This window comes from Callorhinchus milii, unplaced genomic scaffold (assembly GCF_018977255.1).
Source record: "Callorhinchus milii isolate IMCB2004 unplaced genomic scaffold, IMCB_Cmil_1.0 Scaffold26, whole genome shotgun sequence".
In the NCBI taxonomy this organism is placed as follows: Eukaryota; Metazoa; Chordata; class Chondrichthyes; order Chimaeriformes; family Callorhinchidae; genus Callorhinchus; species Callorhinchus milii.
Window position 1 is genome coordinate 2,233,001 of NW_024704767.1, and position 18,282 is coordinate 2,251,282.

At 42.9% G+C, this 18,282-nt stretch overlaps 1 protein-coding gene across 2 annotated transcripts in view; it reads left to right on the plus strand.

Moving 5' to 3' along the window:
- nedd4a (NEDD4 E3 ubiquitin protein ligase a) overlaps window positions 1-16,934 on the plus strand; it is a 53,336-nt gene extending 36,402 nt beyond the window's left edge. For both annotated transcript variants that reach the window (XM_042344060.1, XM_042344061.1), the window contains 21 exons: window positions 452-609; window positions 1,845-1,968; window positions 2,647-2,829; window positions 4,013-4,075; window positions 4,441-4,560; window positions 6,380-6,586; window positions 7,008-7,085; window positions 7,252-7,306; window positions 7,793-7,851; window positions 8,300-8,365; window positions 9,188-9,417; window positions 9,868-9,989; window positions 10,505-10,575; window positions 10,803-10,898; window positions 12,302-12,375; window positions 12,835-12,895; window positions 13,406-13,465; window positions 14,118-14,225; window positions 14,589-14,685; window positions 14,924-14,996; window positions 15,187-16,934. In XM_042344060.1, coding sequence (XP_042199994.1) covers window positions 452-609; window positions 1,845-1,968; window positions 2,647-2,829; window positions 4,013-4,075; window positions 4,441-4,560; window positions 6,380-6,586; window positions 7,008-7,085; window positions 7,252-7,306; window positions 7,793-7,851; window positions 8,300-8,365; window positions 9,188-9,417; window positions 9,868-9,989; window positions 10,505-10,575; window positions 10,803-10,898; window positions 12,302-12,375; window positions 12,835-12,895; window positions 13,406-13,465; window positions 14,118-14,225; window positions 14,589-14,685; window positions 14,924-14,996; window positions 15,187-15,289 — 2,208 coding nt within the window. In that variant the 3' untranslated portion in view covers window positions 15,290-16,934. The remainder of the gene's footprint in view (window positions 1-451; window positions 610-1,844; window positions 1,969-2,646; window positions 2,830-4,012; window positions 4,076-4,440; window positions 4,561-6,379; window positions 6,587-7,007; window positions 7,086-7,251; window positions 7,307-7,792; window positions 7,852-8,299; window positions 8,366-9,187; window positions 9,418-9,867; window positions 9,990-10,504; window positions 10,576-10,802; window positions 10,899-12,301; window positions 12,376-12,834; window positions 12,896-13,405; window positions 13,466-14,117; window positions 14,226-14,588; window positions 14,686-14,923; window positions 14,997-15,186) is intronic.
- The last annotated feature ends 1,348 nt before the right edge of the window (window positions 16,935-18,282 follow it).

Sequence of the window (18,282 nt, forward strand, 5' to 3'; positions counted from 1 at the left end):
TCAATTGCTCTCTGTGTAAGGAAATTACCCCAAGTGTCTGCCCTGAAATTGCCCTTTACAAAACATTAATGTTTTTGAGCACGCCCTTGCAGCGGTAGAACTTAGGACAGAATGGGTGATTATAGCCGAGGTTTGTATTCCTTTTCGTCCACAAAATACACACATTCACGCCACTTAATAGTATATCCTGTAAAGCTCCTCGCGGTGTCTCGATGACATGATAAGGCGCTATATCAAATGCAAGTATTATTATCAGTGCTCCCAGACAAGATGTTTATTCAATTTTTTCAGATCTCTCGCAAACTGTCTGTTGCTTTCCAATATATCAGCCTTATCAATATTCTTTGAATGAACACAATCTTAGTTTTGGCCCCCTAAAATAATCTGAAATGCTCCAGTACTCCTCAGAAGGTTTGACTTGCTGCATTTGACTTTGCTATTTTTCTTTTAGCCCAGCTGGGAAATTCTGGACCAACAGGATATAAATGTCCATCAGCAACAACTCCCTCTACTGCCCTCTGGCTGGGAAGAGAAGCAAGATAACCTGGGCAGGACTTATTACGTAAACCATGAAACCAGGACAACGCAGTGGATTCGACCAAGTTCTCAGTAAGTCTTCAGAATTTTATGTCGTTTTGCTAAGGAGGTAACATCTAAAGAGCAATAAGAACAAATGTGCAGAGGGGGAGCTAAGGCTGAAAAGAGGTGCTCCTGTTTGATTGATTGCCTAGAATTATTCCTTACAGCAGGCTTTTAATGCTGCACTCTCTCTTCACTTGCAAGTTGTTAGCAGTTTCCAAAAATAACCAGTGCCATCGGCCTCTCTGTGCTTGTCGGGGACACATTACGTTGAGCGTATTAGATGTAATGTACAGATGTAATGTATTGTAATCTAATGTACTGTCAGTGAAACTAGGCCAGACTATAGATTGGAAGGGATGCAGTTTGGCAAAAGAGGTGAAGAGACTTTTTTTTTTAACTCTTCTTGATGTTTTTGTAACTCAAGCTGTTTAAACTTTGAAAGAAGTTAATTTGGACTATCAGTAAAATCAGCCTTGGAATCTCAGTGGCTTTCATTGTACAATCCAAATCGAAGGGGGTGGGGGGGGGGGGTCAGGCCCTAAGTCATTTAATGATTCTTCTCCCATTTAAAAAAAGATGTGCACCAAATGAACATACAGAAAAGGTGATCTTTTGTAATGTTATAATAGACCTGTTTTGCACCATTACTAAGGGCAGTCCTGTGCATTTGATTGAGATGCTCTGCTAAATTCACATTTATTTCACTTCAACAACAACAACAAATTACGTTTGTATAACACCTTTTACGTCAGGAGGACGTCTCAAGGTGCTGGGCAGTCAGGGACCACACCCGAGCTGGTGGTTGGGATCAGGAGGGGTGGAGGGCAGGGAGGTTAGGGGTAAGAGGGTGGCTGAAGGCGCGGTCGAAGAGGAGGATCTTGAAGGGGGCAATGGAGAAGGTTAACCACTTTGTTCCCTATTAAAATTGGAATTCGACAAGTCTAATGCTGTGATGGGAGGACAGGGTGGGTGGGGTGGGTGTTGGAGAGATGAGATCAGATGGGCCGAAGGGCCTTAGTTATCCAAACCAATCTTGTGAATCACAATTAGTGTAGGAGTCCCCTCCTTGATAGATGAGGCTGTCCTTGAACTATTATTGTATCATGGAGGGTTGACTTCTTTTGATGAATCAAGCACCTTTAATAATGGCTGCAATATTTAAGACATAACTGATGAGAAAGCGATCGCAGGCCATAATTTCTGAAGCGTTTTGACCAACTGCTCCCGATCTGTAAAATGAATCCTTCATCTTTCTCCTACAGGGACTGCGCAGCTGATATAAACCGTTGTCGGAATAACATTGACCTGGAAGCACAGCATGCATTCAGCACACGCAGACAGATATCAGAAGAAACAGAAACTCAAGAAAACCGAGATTCCCCTGATGCAAGTCTCAACATTTTGCTTTTTTGTCTTAAAGATCAAGTGTACAAAGAGAACATGATGTAAAATTATGCTTTGCCATCTGTCAGTTGAGACAGACTTTAAGCTGGATTCTCCCCTGACTGGTCAGATGGATGTTAAAAGATCCCTTGGTGCTATTCGAAAAGAAAACACATTCAGACAGATAAAGAATGGTTGTTTACTTCATGGCTGTTTGTGGAACTATTGCTATGTGCAAATTGGCTCCCCCGTTTGTCTACACAGTTCAATACAACAACTTGGATTAATACTGTGGCCTTCAGGCAGGATAGCGTCTTGGAGCACGTAACAATGACGGAGCTTGTCGGCACTTTACAGAAAATACTTTATAGAAATCACGGTTAAGCAATTTGAGACACTTTAGACGCTATATCAAATGCAAAAGATGGTTATTAAAACTAATTTAATAGCGAACTGGAAAACAACTGGATAATTGACTTTGAATATCTTGAATGTCACGAATTGATCAATCTAAGATCTTCTTAGGAATCAATCCAGCATTTGCCAGTTACAGCATTAACAAATACACTGAGCTGCTCTAACTGTATGTGCGCTTTTTTGTTCATTGTAAATGTATTTGTAATGTGTAAGCAAAATAGTGATTTGTGATCATCAATAAAAAATTCTCTCTTCTTTCCCCAGGGCTGGGAAATCATAACCGAAGATGAAACTGCATATAACAACTGCAGCCCTCAGTCCCCGCCACCTCCCCATACCCCCACAGGGCAGAACGCTTACTGCGATGTCCAAGGCCAGCTTGCTGAGGAGCTTAACAGGAGGCTTCAGGCTTCTGGATGCACAGCAGATCGACGCAGCTCCTGCTCAGTAAGTGGATGGCCTGGTCACATTTGAGCTTGTACAATGCATTGGGATCGTTGGGTTATCTCTCCTGTATTTGGGAAATGCGCGTCTGGGAAACAACACTGAGATTTGTGTGTGCATGTGTGTGTGTGTGTGTGTGTGTGTGTGTATGTGTGGAGTCCTGTAGCTCAGTGGTTAGAGCACTCGCTTTACAAGTGAGAGACCTGAGTTCAATTCCACGCCGGTCAGGGCGAAACCTTGGGCAAGTTTCCTTACTCCACACAGAGCCTAATAATAATCCCTCCAAAAAACAAAAACAATAATAAATTGGTCATTTTCAATCCATGACTGTTTGTGGGACATTGCTGTGCGCAATTGGCTGCCACGTTTGCCCACAAATATACAGTCAATTCACTTTACAGTATATTCTGTGAAGCACTTTGGGATGTCTAGAAGACATGAAAAGCGCTATATCAAATGCAAGGATTATTATTATTGTGTGTGTGTTTGGGTGTGTGTGTATGTGTGGGGGTGTGTGGGTGGGTGTGTGTGTGGGTGTGTGTGTATGTGTGTCGAGCATCATGATCTCCATCTGAAACTCTTCCTGGATGATTCCCTTTTAGTAGCTTACGGCAGGACTTGTCATTGAGGGCAGTACAAGTTATCAACTGTCACACTGCACCAAATTCTGTCTCTCCACTTATCCCGTACGCATGTACACTGTTTGCACATGTCATCTGTCTCCCTTCGCCAGATGAAGTGGGCAACAGACAGACGCTGCCTTTTTTTTAACCTGAATCAAAACTCTTGAGTTTAAACTGCAACACCCACAAACTGTGTTACACTGTACTGTGCCACCCGTCGATTTGAATCATTCTTAGACTGAGAATATTATTACTCTTTGAGCAGTTGTGCTTGCTCGCTTATTCAGTTACGCTGATACATTTTTGTACGCATCTCCTAGAGAAATGCACAGTGAGTACACATGACAGTGAATCCTGTGAAACGCTTAGAGAAGTCCCCTGAAATAGCAAGCACTATATCAAATACAGGCGTTACTATTTGATCTTGCCACACAGACTTCATTCTGGACCTTTCGAGGAGGTGGCTTCTCAGGGTACTGAAGTGAATTGAACTTTACGTTGTAAAGTTTTCGTTCATCTCCCTGCTCGTTACATCTTACGATCTGCTGTCTCTTTTCCAACAGAGTCATTCCAGCAGACGGGGAAGTTCACAAACTATCGTTGAAGAACAGCCCATGTTGCCAGTCGTAAGTTTTAACCTTTTGTCGCTCGGTTCGTTGTAATGAAATGCACAGTTCTCCTTCGTTTGCTCAGCACTCACATTGGGATGAACAATGTCTTGAGTCTTGGCAGTGTCTTTACCAATTGAGCCATCAGGGAGTATATCAGACGACAAAATTATTTTTGAAGTATCCATTGGGTGTTGCTGTTGTATTTTTGCGGGTGTTTAGAACAAATCCTATTGGAAACGTGTAATTCAACAGAAAGGACCAAATCCTCTTTGACTCTGTGGTTGATTTCAATGCAAAATTCTACCTCGCCCCACTCTTTACAATGAAATGTTGTCACCGGATACGTCAGGCTTTCAGTTTGATTTGTTCTCCTTTGCCAGATTTTACCCACTTCGGCGGGATTGCCACCGGGCTGGGAAGAAAAGAAGGACGACAAAGCGAGAACTTACTACGTCAATCACAACAACCGAACCACCACGTGGACGCGGCCCGTGATGCAGGTGTGTTGTACTTTGCAGGTGTTTCTGGGACGCCGCTGTGCGCAATTGGCTGCCGCGTTTCGCCCAAAAAATATCCAGTCAAGTCACTTTACAGTATATTCTTCGAAGCGCTTTGAGACGTCTCGAAGACGTGATGAGGCGCTGTCTCAAATGCGAGGATTATTTCATTATTATGATGCCACTGTTGTAATTGGATGAGACCTGTGCCAGCGTTTTGCTGTGACAGAGGGAGTCACTCTCGAATGCAACTGAGGGAGCAGCGTTTGAATATATATATACATATATATATATTAAAAAAAATACTTTTCAATCCCGATTTCTCCTGCAACTTCCTCCCACCAGCGCGACACGACAGGGCAAGACAGGCTGCACCATCTATTTCTCCCTGGTCTGCTTGGCTCAGTCGCTAGCACTCTAGGCTCCGAGTCAGAAGGTGGTGGATTCAAGCCCCCACGACAGGAATTTGACGTGGCGCTTGAACACACAACCTGACGCTTCAGTGCACTGTTGGGGGAGTGCTGCATTGTTGTTTGATGAGACGTTAAAAACCGAGGTCCTGTCTGCCTGTTCAGTGGACATCAAAGCTCCCATGTTACAATTCGAAAAGCGAAGGGAGTTGCTCACAGTGTCTTGGCCAATAGTCCCCCAAATAAAATCGGTCACTCACTTTGAGACGCTGACTGTGTGCAGGTTTGGCTACTGTGTTCGCCTGCAAAATACACAGTAATTATACTTTACAGTGAGTTCTGCGAAGGGCTTTGAGACATCCTCCTGACGTGACGAGCACAATATCAAACGCAAGGATTGGTTATTGCTGCTTCTGTTGGATGCCTGGTGTGCTTTGCTTTTGTGGGTACGAATTTATGTTGAAAAGTTCTCCCGACAAGAAAGGTCACGATTGAATCCTCTGCCGCCAGTAACTTTGTCCCAATAAACACTGCTGCTGAGAGCTGGTGAAAATTACTACTTGGTGTTGATTAATGCAGTGAATCAACAACAGCACAACAAGATTGCATTTATAAAGCGCCTTTCACGTCGGGAGGACGTCCCAAGGCGCTGGACAGTTGGGTTGGGACCCGAGCAGGGGGAAATGGTCAGGGTGAGGGGAGGGAAGGGTAGGGAGGGAGCGAGGAGGGGGTAGAGAGTCGAGAGGGGAGCTGAAGGCACGGTTGAAGAGAAGGGGCGGATTCCAGTCATTGCCAGGTCAGTTGATCTCAAGTCAACACTGGCCTCTGGGTTGTCACACCGGCGAACCCATCACCAGTGCTCCAGGATGACAGCAGATTAACCAGGATTAGTTTTCAGAATGGCTTTACGTCCACGCCTTGCCCATGTAATGGACTAAAGTTTCTGAGGTCTGGTTCAACTAGAATTACTGGTGCTTTTTCTTTGTCTGAGACTTAAACAGCTTTGAGACTTGAACCGTTTCTGTTTGGACAAGAATCTTGTGGCAAGCACTGGGCAAAGTTCTGGTGAGGTGCCCACAATTGGTAACAATGTGAAACAGTTCCCATACTTGGCACAGTGAGGTCACCCATATTAGATGCTCACAAGGGGCGGTTTCCAGTCATTGCCAGGTCAGTTGATCCCAAGTCAGCACACAGGTTAAGAAGATAAATCACCTGTTGTTTTCGAAAGTTTCAACCCTTCCCCAATAATCACGTCATCAAGTTTCATCGTCAAATAACCAACCATATCTACAGGCTTCTGGGCCATTATCCTCAATTTGGTATTTGTTTCACGTAAATTTTGCTGTTCGATGCGTTGTAACTCGCTACTTCAGCCGAAACGCTGACGATTGTGTTCTTGTGTGTGACAGACCACCACGGAGGCCGTACAGCCAAAGCTCTGCCTGAGTCCCACCGCTTACCTTCCTCCACAGTTCTCTCCTCAAGACTCTCCGCAAAGCTCCCCCAGCCACAAAAGGAAATACGAGTCGGGCTTCCTCCCCCCAGGCTGGGAAGTCCGGTACGCTCCCAACGGTCGATCCTTCTTCATCGATCACAACACCAAAACGACCTCCTGGGTAAGGAGCCTGCTGTCGGTGCTCTGGGGCGTTACCCTGGGTGAGGGGCTCTATATGATTACAACTTGTTGTAATTATATAGAGGGTTGTTCCCCTGATTTCCCCCACGGCTCTCCTGCTAGCGTGAATAATTTGGGATCTTTCATTAAAAGAAGTTAGAAATCGGTTTGAAACAATGTCTTGTTGCAACTCATCTTTCGACACTTTGTCGCCTCGGTCGGGTTGAATAAAATGCGTCAGTGTATTTGAGAGGGCACTTGGTGCCTGTGTGAAGGTGAAGGGACTAGGAAGGGTGGAGGCTCATAAGGAGTAAATGCTGTTTATATTCGGTCATAAAATTCATATGAAGTAGTTGGACCAATGGCCTGTTTTCATGCTGTATCGCTGAATGTTTTTTTATTCCCTTTATCCGTGTAACCAGGATGATCCACGATTGAAAATTCCAGCTCATATGAGACATCGACCATCTCTAGACCCCTCAGACCTTGGACCACTTCCTGTAAGTGACTGTCTCTTCTCTTTCCCCCTAAACCCCCAAACCCCCCCACCCCAATCTGCCCACCCCACATATTTTCATGGAGCTGAAGCATTTTGTCTTATTTTTAACCTTTTTTTGATTTGCCTTTTTAATGACATTTTTCAATGAAATATCTATTTCCCCGCAGCCTGGATGGGAAGAGAGGATTCACTTAGATGGCAGAGTTTTCTATATCGACCACAGTAAGTACAATGATGAATGCAGAAAAATAAATCCTGTTTCAAGTTGCATCACGTAGCATCACACGGCACGCACACCAGGTCATTTTGGCCGAACTGGCTCACGCTGGTCGGTGTTTATCTTCCACATGTTCTTCTCCTTCTTGTCTGCAGCAGGGAGATCCACATTCTCACCACCCCTCTGCGCTAACAAGCCAGCCGCCCGCGCTAAAATATAGGTCAACTTCCAGGACGTCAGGTCATCGCTGACGGCACTTCCTGCGTATTGCAACCCTGGCCTTTAAGATCAGGAAACTCAGCATAAACTTGGCGACACTTCCTGGCTTTGTGTGTCTCTGTTTCGCTCGTTGCCGGTGGCTTTGCCAGTTGAGTCACGGGGGCAGATCAGTTTATTTTTCCCATTTTTATTTCATACAATGACTTGCTTTGACGTCTCAAAACTTCCCTTAAGATAAAGACATAATAAATGGAATCCTTTGTTTGTGACAGATACCAAAGCTACCCAGTGGGAGGACCCTCGTTTACAGAATGTAGCAATCACCGGACCTGTAAGTGGGAAATTGTTCTTTAATATCCTGACTTTAGTTCATTGAATTTGATTGCCTTCGAGTCTTTGAGCGCAGACGTGTGAGCAATTGTACACGCCCTGGTCAAGGATTTTCACAGGTTTATTTTATTGGAAAGTAGGCTGTTAAACTGAAGTGTCGGAGCTGTTAACCGCAAATAGTTCACAAATAAAAGAGAAGCGAGTTTCTCCGGGTGTCCTGGCTAACAATCCATTGGATAAATTGGCCACTTAATTCATAATTGACTGACCCTACAATACGAGAATTGACTGCTGCGTTCGCCCACAAATACACAAAGTATAAATCCTGTGAAGAGCTTTGAGCAATGTTTCCACAATATGATCATGTGCTGTATCGAAGGCAAGGATTATTATTGTTGTTATCAATAATACAGAATGTGCTGTTATTGTCCCTATCTTGTTAATTGCAGGCTGTGCCTTATTCAAGAGATTACAAACAGAAGTATGATTACTTCAGGAAAAAGTTGAGGAAGCCAGTGAGTATTACTAAACCAACATTCGGAAGCGTTCTTGCTTCCTTACAGCAGAACACAGAGTGATTTTGGGAATTGACACGTTTAGCCAAAAAAGGGCCAAAATGATTAGTTAACAGATTCTGTCCCTATAAAATAATGTGCACGGTTTCAATTGAGAGCAAACAAGCTTCGGCTTACCAAACAAAATGACTTAACTACTATTTATTTTTTTCTTGAACACTTTTTTTTCTTGTACAGAAAGCTGTAAAAACAATTGGGGAACAATTCCCAGTTACACTGGTCTAGGTTTACTCTTGTTTATGTCGTGTTTTCCATTATTTTGAAGTTGGCTTTCCTTTTTTGTGGTTTTGGAAGAAATTTACAGTAAAACGGCATCAAAATAAGAGCTGCATTTAAGAATTAGCTCATTTCTAGTTGCTCTGAAAAGCTACATAAATGCAGTAAATCCAGAACCAGGGAGAATTTCTACCTCCAAAAAGGACGTTACAAAATGTCACCCAATCGCTGGGTGTATTAAGTTGTAGCTTTACATCGTGTCCTGTGGCTTGGGTCCCATATTACTGAACAACTGAGCTAAATCTAAGCGTCTTAATATTCCAAGCTGTGTGAAATAATACAGCGCAGAGAGACCTCAGGCTTGTAGCTGCTTATTGTTAGCAGCCTATCAGCAGGAAATCGCAGTGTTTATGAATTAGAAAGCCTCTAAATAGTTTTACATTTCCTGTTTTTAGTGGCTTATGAAAATCATTACTTATAAAAATTGGAAAATAATTTGCTCTCCTCACTCTCCTCACCCTGCGGTGATTTTGTTTTCTTATTCAGATTGAAGTTCCAAATCGTTTCGAAATGAAGCTAAGACGTAACACCATCTTAGAGGATTCCTACAGGAAAATAATGTCCGTGAAGAGGGCAGATTTCCTGAAAGCTAGGCTGTGGATCGAGTTTGATTCGGAAAAAGGTCTGGATTACGGCGGGCTGGCCAGGGAATGGTTCTTCCTCCTCTCCAAGGAGATGTTCAACCCTTACTATGGGCTGTTTGAGTATTCTGCCACGTAAGTAAGTTAGTTCTGCCTCGTAGGCAAACACTGCGGTGTTAGAACATAAAAATTCCTAGCCAAAAGAAGACCAAGGTCTATCTGGTTGGCCTTCCACCATCCTGGCAGTCATAGGCACATGTCATGTCCCAAACTATATCCCATGATATTTCCTAAAAGAAATCTGTCTAATTTGTTTTTGAAAGATTCAATACTTTCTGCTTCCACCATGTCCCGAGGCAGGAGGAAAGTAGCAATGGTGGGGGGGGAGAGGGGGTAGAATCGGGTAAAAATTCTCCCTAAAGGCACAGTGTGGAGTTTCTCTCACGAGCTACTGCCTGTGTTTGCTCGTACGCAGCGATTCTGTGCCACAAATTGCACAAGATGCCGGGGCAAAGGATACGTACTTGCTGCTTACAGAACTTTTCTTTTTTGGACAACCTCCTGACATTTGCCTTTCACTTTCAGGGACAATTACACTTTACAGATCAATCCAAACTCTGGCTTGTGCAACGAGGATCATTTGTCCTATTTTAAGTTCATTGGGCGCGCTGCTGGAATGGCTGTTTACCATGGGAAGCTGCTGGATGGTTGGTAATGTTTTACCTGAATAGAGGCTTTGTAATGCTCGGTTAGCAGAGACATTGTGGTGCAGATCAGAAAGCTCCAAGTTCAATCGCTGCAGTGTGTCCACAAAGACCCATGTTTTTTGTTTTCGACTGTGCACTGACCAACAACTGAAACATGTGGAAGAATGATGGTAACTGTGTTTCACTGTATTCAGACGTCTCGAGGATTGGTGTGAGCGCCAGTGTTTTCACGGCAGATAATGATCCGTCACCATGTTCGGTGCAGTATCTTCCGTGAAATGATGGAGTGATGAAGCAAACTTGTTTCAGCTCCTCTGTATTTCTCATATCACTGTTTTGTAACAGGGAGTAAGAGGACTTTGTGGACACCCTGTTGATGATGGTGATGGATGAGGAACATTATTCATCCAAGTACCGAAGAGTCTAAATAGTCAGATAATTAACACTCCTGGGTTTTGGGTGGATTTTTAAAAATATATACCCAATCTGCTTCAACTTCTCTGTTCTTTATACAGGATTCTTTATCAGGCCCATGTACAAGATGATGCTTCAGAAGGCAATAACACTGAAAGACATGGAATCAGTGGTAAGTATGTCTGTCACACTTTGAAAACCTGAACAGGTTTTTGCATTTATTCAATTGGCATCCTCGCTCTTTTTAACGCTCGGGAAAGTGAGGTAGTTATTGCTGGAACAATATTGAGAGCTTGTGAAGCCGAGCTGCGGGCGTTTTTGAATACTCTGCCATTTCTTTTAGTTAACAAGTGGGATAGTGCAATGGACCCTTTTAATAAGCCACCTTTCACCTTCCAGGACAGCGAGTATTACAATTCACTGATGTGGATTCTGGAAAATGACCCTACAGACCTGGACCTCCGATTCACGGTGGACGAGGAGCTTTTTGGTCAGGTTAGTGTGGGTGTTTGTTACTTGGACTTTCGTAGCCTGTTGAACTTGTGTGCGACGGAGTCAGAACTCACATGGCCCGTTTTAAAAAAAGAAACTTTGACACGTACTGAACACTTGTTAGATGCATTGACATATTTGGACCCCTGTTTGGTTCTGTCTCCGTGCCTGTGGGGATCAATATCCAAACAGAGCAGTGCATGCGGCATCCACCGCAAACGCTTGCTGTGTGAGAAGAGTTTTCCGACCCCAACTAAAATTGAGTTGAAAGGCTCTGTGTTCCTCTATCAGTGCTCTGGTCTTCAGAGAGTGCCTTTTGTGTTAAAACTGGGCTCCGACAGACACCCACATTTACAAAAGGCCCATAATCCAGGGCTGGATAGCGTCACCTACTGGTACTGAGCAGGGTACTGACCATCCTGGTGACGGCCATAGCATTCGGGTCCTATTCGCGACTAAGACGTTGAAACTGTTTTGAGTCCACAACATACACAGTCGCATCACTTTGCAGGGTATCCCGTGAAGCCCTTTGAGGCGTTGTGATGGCGTAATAAAGTGCTATATCAGATGCAAGGAATATTATTTATTATCTTCAAAGCGGTGGCTTATTTCAGTACTTGTGCCTTTCTGAGTGAGCGCTTTAGGTATCTTGCTGCAGTGCTTTAATCGCTCTGTGTCTGCTTCCAGCACTGCCCAGCTGTTATGCAGGACACTGTGAGTTTGAGTTCAAATTCCTGAACCCCGACTTTGGGAGAAAAAAAGAACAGCAATTAACTAAACGCTTCATCCAATTCATTGTTTTCCTCTTTCATAGCCTCACAGTGGTAGCAAATTCCAAGTGCCGGCTTTTGACACCCGTTGCTCAGTAACACAAAATACATAATTGATACCATCGCCTTAGCAACTGACCCGGCCGGGCACTGGCAAAGATTAACTTGTTCCAAAAAGTCTTGAAGGCTGTTTCCGAGTTACTCGTCCTGTTATTTACGTGGGTGTGGAATATATTCTTCGATTAAACTTCCTCATTCCAAACAATAATAAGACTTATATACTTGGTGTCAGCTTGGCTCAGTTGCCAAATTTCTGCACCAAAGTACCTAATGGACTCACTAAAAAGTACTGAAATCAGCCACTTTTTTGAAGATGTAAGTAATAGTCTTTGCGTTTGATACAGTGCCTTATCACTCTCGGCTCCCGAGCCTGAAGGTTGTGCTGGTGGGGCGGTGGGAATGGTGGGGGAGAGTGCTGCACTGTTTGAGGTGCCGTCCTTCGGATGAAACTTAAAAACTGGTCTTGGTTTGAAATGAACATGCATCATTTTCAACCGACTGCTCTCTCGTGGTCAATGACATTATAAGTGTTATAGCCATTAACGTGCAGTTGTTTTTAATTTTAACCCCCATCAGACTCAACAGCATGAACTGAAGCCTGGCGGATCAGAAATATTAATTACAAACAAAAACAAGAAGGAGTACATTCAGTAAGTCTTTTTTAACTTTGGCGTTTGGGAAGAGGGGGATGACAGTGATATCATTTAAGTCGTATCATTTCACATTTCACGTAAAGAAATGCTCGCACAATATTGACCAGTTGTAGTTGCAGTTTAAATGCCTCAAGGCGCCTTTCTTCGTGTGGACTTTGTGATTGAATAAAATTGGAGAAACAAAATCCTTTTGTTGAGTTTCTTTGTGCTCAGGGATGTGACTGCTGCAGAATGCAACGCGATTTCGGGCTTTTGTTCCCCCTGTTTAGCTCAGTTGGCGATGTTAGCTCTGCTCAGTCGAAAGGTTGTGGGTTCAAACCCCACGTCGGAGGCTTGACCTCCTGGAAAGAGGGGGGAGGGGGTGGGAGGGAGGTGGTGTGGGGGTGGGTGTGGGTGGGGGTGAAGAGGAGAAAATGTCTGTTCATTTACAGTTCAAAAGTATTGTTACTTTTCTAGCCTGGTGATGCAGTGGAGGTTTGTCAACAGAATCCAGAAGCAAATGAATTCATTTCAAGAGGTAAAAGGGCTAAAACTCTGATATCCTTAGTTGTGAGGTTTAATGCTGTGTGTGTGGTGAAGGGGAGATAACTTATTGACACATCTATAAGTTTCATGCATGAGTAATGGCTAAGAAGAGCCCAGCTGCCTGCATTCTTATTGTGCACTGGATGATTTTATTGGGCGATGTGATCCTGGGTTCTTTCAGGGAAAAGTTATCGCCACTAAGCATCTGAATCGCCCAAGTACAATGCCTTTAAAATTACTTTCCACTTCTGGGGATGTTTTTTTTCCCCCAAAACAATTAGCAGCTTAAAATTAAGACAATATCTGTCTGGTGAGATGGCGCCCCATGGGTCTTCGCTGACATTGATTCTTCAGAGCCTGAGGGCAAACTCCATTCTGTCATTGCTGGGGTGGGGGGGTGGGGGGTTGTCTCAAACCGGTTAAGGACACCTTTTAATTGCACGCGCTCTCCACTGTGTTGATCCAACGCATCACGTGATCCGTGTGATTGGTTTCTTTGCAGGGCTTCTTCGAGTTGGTACCACAAGATCTCATCAAAATATTTGACGAGAATGAGCTGGAGGTAAATTGCGCGTTGAGCTCATTTCACGTACAGCTATTTATTTCTGTTGCTGCTTATTATTCTGTGTGTTTTAGGGAACTCTCTTGTGACCTCCTTCTGCCTTGCCTTGCTCTACCCTCACCCCTCTCCTCTCGCCTCTCCCTCCAAAGGAGTCATCTATTTTATTCCAATTTCAACCACATTCCCTCATCCACCCTGCCTTACCATCTCTCTCCCTGCTCAAGCTCGCGCTCTGCCTTTATAAATCGCTTTGAGACATTCTCCATCATTGGAAGGCAGTGTATGAGTGAGTGTTGTTATGATGCTATGTTTGGAGTCCTGTAGCTCAGGGGGTAGAGCACTCGCCTCGCAAGCAAGAGACTTGGGTTTGATTCCCGGCAGGACGAAACCTTGGGCAAGTTTCCTTACTCCACACACACAACTGATAATAATCCCTCAAGGAAATAAATAAAATAACAATTTGTTCACTCAATCCACAACTGTTTGTGGGACACTGCTGTGCGCAATTGGCTGCTGCGTTTTGCCCACAAATATACAGTGAATTCATTTTACAGTATATTCTGTGAAGCGCTTTGAGACGTCTAGAAGACGTGAAAAGCGCTATATCAAATGCAAGGATTATTATTATTATTATGTTGACAATGATTTCCAGCTTCTCATGTGCGGGCTTGGAGATGTGGACGTGAATGATTGGAGACAGAACACAAAGTACAAAAATGGCTATGAAATAAACCATCCGGTCATCCAGTGGTTTTGGAAGGTAAGGAAAGATCAAAAACAATAGTGAAGCATCTTATTACCAACATTTAAGTAAAAAGTCTAAACCTAAAGGATATTATTAAGCTCTCTGAGATGCTACTTGCGTGAAAAGCACTATATAAATGCGAGTTGTCATTTCACCTACAAATCCAGTGACACCACAGTTAACCCTATGCTTTGAGACTTCCTCCTTGCAAAGTTTGTTTGGCCTACCAACTAACATTAGTGCAGTATTTAGCCATCGAGTTTCTTTGAGTTAGAGTAACAAATTACCCAGAATCAGTAATAAACTACCAAGTTACTGTAACTGGAGTCAAACCATGAACGGCAGCGTAAAATGTGACATCTTCCTTCTTGTGTACAGGCCGTGCTGTTGATGGATTCGGAGAAGCGTATTAGGTTCCTGCAGTTTGTGACCGGCACGTCTCGAGTACCTATGAATGGATTTGCCGAGCTCTATGGTGAGCGTTGCGGAAAAACACTCCTTTGTGTCTGACGTCACTGTTGTCTTCACTTCTCTTGACATTTTTTATTCTGGTGATAAATTGGGATATTCACTGGCAGAATTAAGACTGGTGATTACACTGTTCACCTTTATTTCCTTTTAAAAAGAAGTAAATGGATCAATAATGTGGCCGGTATCTCTTGATTGGAATTTTTTTTCCCAAGAATAAATGAATTCCTCTGTGTCTTCTCCAGGATCAAATGGACCACAGCTATTTACTATAGAGCAATGGGGGACCCCTGAGAAATTGCCAAGAGCACACACATGGTAAGTGTATAGGTTTTAAGAACGGTATTAAAGTTCTTTTTAGTGGCTTATAGTACAGGTTGTGACATGATATTGGAAGGTGAAGCCTTAAATTAACAATTAAAAAAACAAGACGCCTATTCCATCGTCTCACACCCAAAGTTTTTTTTAGTTCCTTTAGGTCATTTTGTCTGATAATTTTTGCTTCCAGTTTCAACCGTCTGGATCTGCCGCCTTACGAATCGTTTGAAGAATTGCGAGACAAGCTTCACGTGGCGATCGAGAACGCAGAAGGGTTTGACGGAGTAGATTAAGGTTGACCACAAACCGGCCGGTGTTAGGTTTACGGCGTCAGGCTGCAAAAATGCACTGGAAAAAAAGAACACAATATTTATTCGGTGATCCGGATGTGCAGCTTCAGGGTTGAACCTTACATGCAGGAAGGAGCGAGTTATCTTTATTTTTAACATACATCACTAAACTAACATTCTGGATGTTCACTCACATGAATTCTCTGCGCTCCATCCACCTATATATAGTTGGTCTGGTGAGGGATGCTTTGTGAGTTGTTTAACACGGGCTTCTTTTGGCCTGATGGCTTCCTTCGTTAAGGTCTGTTGTGACAGCAGCTCTCAAATATGCATCTGTTAATTTTGTGGTTCCAAATAACATTGGCCGGGAGAAGAAAATAAATCCCTAGTCAGTCCAGTGAGCCTGAGCAAGTGTTCTTTTTTTGGCTGAGTCACGCTGAGAGGCTTGATAAACATGCGTCATATCCCCAGAAGCCCGAAAGCTGTGGAGGTTAAAGGGAGAGAACTGATTGAGGTGTTTTCAAAGAGAAGAATTCACAACTTGGATGAGCAATGACTCTTCCCTCTCGTAGAGGGACCCAAAACAAGGGGATATAGTCTTAAATTTATTTAGAGCTGAGATGGTTAGAAATGAAATCAGAAGACATTTTTTCACACGAGGAGTTGGGAGAATGAGGCCGCAGGAGGCTTTCAATGCAAAATTGATTGGGATATTCGAACGGTAATTAGTTAAATGGGAAGTAAGATTATTATGGGATACGGGGGGGGGGGGGGAAGAGGCGAAAAAATGGGATTGAAAGTTCTTAACTTGGCGTAACTGTCCAAATGGCTTGAAATTTCCCCCTTCCTTCCCACCCACTGAGTCAGAACATTGCACCAGTGATACTGTGCCACTTTAGTTCCATAATTAGTTTGGGAACCTGCTGGGTTTGGGGCGAAGCATAGCATAGAGTGTCCAGTACGTGTTTGAGCATTTACGACGTGTTAATGTCACGCGTTGGGGGTAAAGGCTCTTGCTAATAGAACTTCAATACAAGCTACTGAAAAGATAACCCTGTTCAATGCGGAGAGTAGATAATTAAAATGTGAATGTTTTGATTGAGAGAAGGTGAAATCACTGCGTGAAATCTTGCCGCAAGTAATGGAATATAAAGTATGAAAAGTCGATCCACCTTTGGATTTCGGCTTTTCGTTGTCACACCCGTCTGCGATCTGTAAGCTGTTCTCATTTGTTGCATCGCTCCCCAAATATATTGCTGTTTGCACCTTCTGCAGGGGCTGGGGTGAGGGGAGTCTGCAATTATAATTATTGAAGCAATTTTTTTTTAAAAAACTAATTTTTCTACTGGAGCATTAATCGCACATTTTAAACATTTCAGAGATTGTTACTTAATACTTGGCAGTGGTCTTGATTTTAGAATATGGCACTCGCAAACTCACCTAGCTGGGCATCTGTCTGTGCTGGCGTGAGATAAAAAGAAGGAATGAGGCGGAGGGGGGGAGGCTGCTGAATATTTGCCATTGCACCATGTTATTTTACACAGAGAACGACTGTGTAAATATTATAATGCACACTTCAACTTTTTACACAGTCCGCAGCAGTCACCTGTAATAATGTTTGATTCATTAAAATTTACTTTCTGATTGACTGATCGATGATGGTGTGTGTTCCATTTCCAATATTTGTGGCGGAGGTTGAAATCTTTGTAAGTTTGCCTTTGCCAAGATATATCATAAAATATTACGTTTCACTTTATTTCCTCTAAAATGAGCCTCGAATTAACTGTTACTGTAAAACAGTGAAAAATGCGACAGAATAAAGTTTACACTTTTTGAAAATTGCACATAACGATTTACAAGTTATTGTGAATTGTTATTGTGGTTTATTGTGAATTGTATAATCAAAGGAGTGAATTCTTTACCAGAACTTTTTTTTCCTCATGCAGTTTGAGATACTGTATTTGCATTGATCTGATTCAGAATGTCTATACTGAGAATTTAATAAGAACGATGATACTTTTAAGTAAAGACATTTACGTTGAAGATGTGAATCCTGGTTTCTTCCTCTTCTGGGTGGAAAGAGATGAACTGAATGTTGTGATAAATGGGTCTTAATATTTGAGACTTGCCTCATGTAGCAAGACAAATGACTGTTAAAAGCCTCACCCCCCACCTTTAAATATGACATGAGTGTTATAACAGGAGCTGTGTTGTGTAAATATACTACGGAACAAAAGTGATTCCAAATTGTACATGTTCCTTAAACTATGTTTGCACACTGCACAATATATATTCACTTCTGTTTGTAAATATCTTCTGAGAACAATCAAACAATCCACTAACTTTACCGTTACCAAATGAATAAAAGTGACGCATGCAGAAGCATCCTTTCGCCTCTAAGGTCACAATTTTTAGAATAGGGTTGAAAACAATCCTGCAAATGTATAATGCACTTATAATTAAAGGAATGCAACTAATTTGGGGGCGAGATTGTGTTGTACAACAGCGCTCCGAGATGCTATTGCGTGTGAAGGACGCTATATAAATGCAAGTTGTCATCGTCGTTTAAGTATTAATTGTGTACTCTATTTATAACAATGTGTTCATCAAAGCTGTATTTTGAATTTTCGTTCAGCTGAGTTTTCAAAAGGTTGGAAACTGTTTTTTTATTAATCCAGCACTCTTCCGTGCCATCGCAAGTTGTAAATGTATTTTATTTTTGTCTAAAGTGTTCTCTGCCTTTGGATACGTTGTCTTATTACTACAGAAAAAAAAGTGTTCCTATCGGGTTTGCACTAAAGTTGCTAGGATAATTCTCCATGCTATGCCTGGTCTGCAGCATGGGCAGGTTCCATCTGTGTTGGACTATCTGACTGGCTTGTTTTTACCTCCAAACAGATTGATAATAAAGTGGTGTGAAAAAAAAGTATTTTGTTGTTTCCCCTCCTCCCCCTCTCAGCGCTGGTACCATTACCCACAGCCAAGAGGTGTGTATG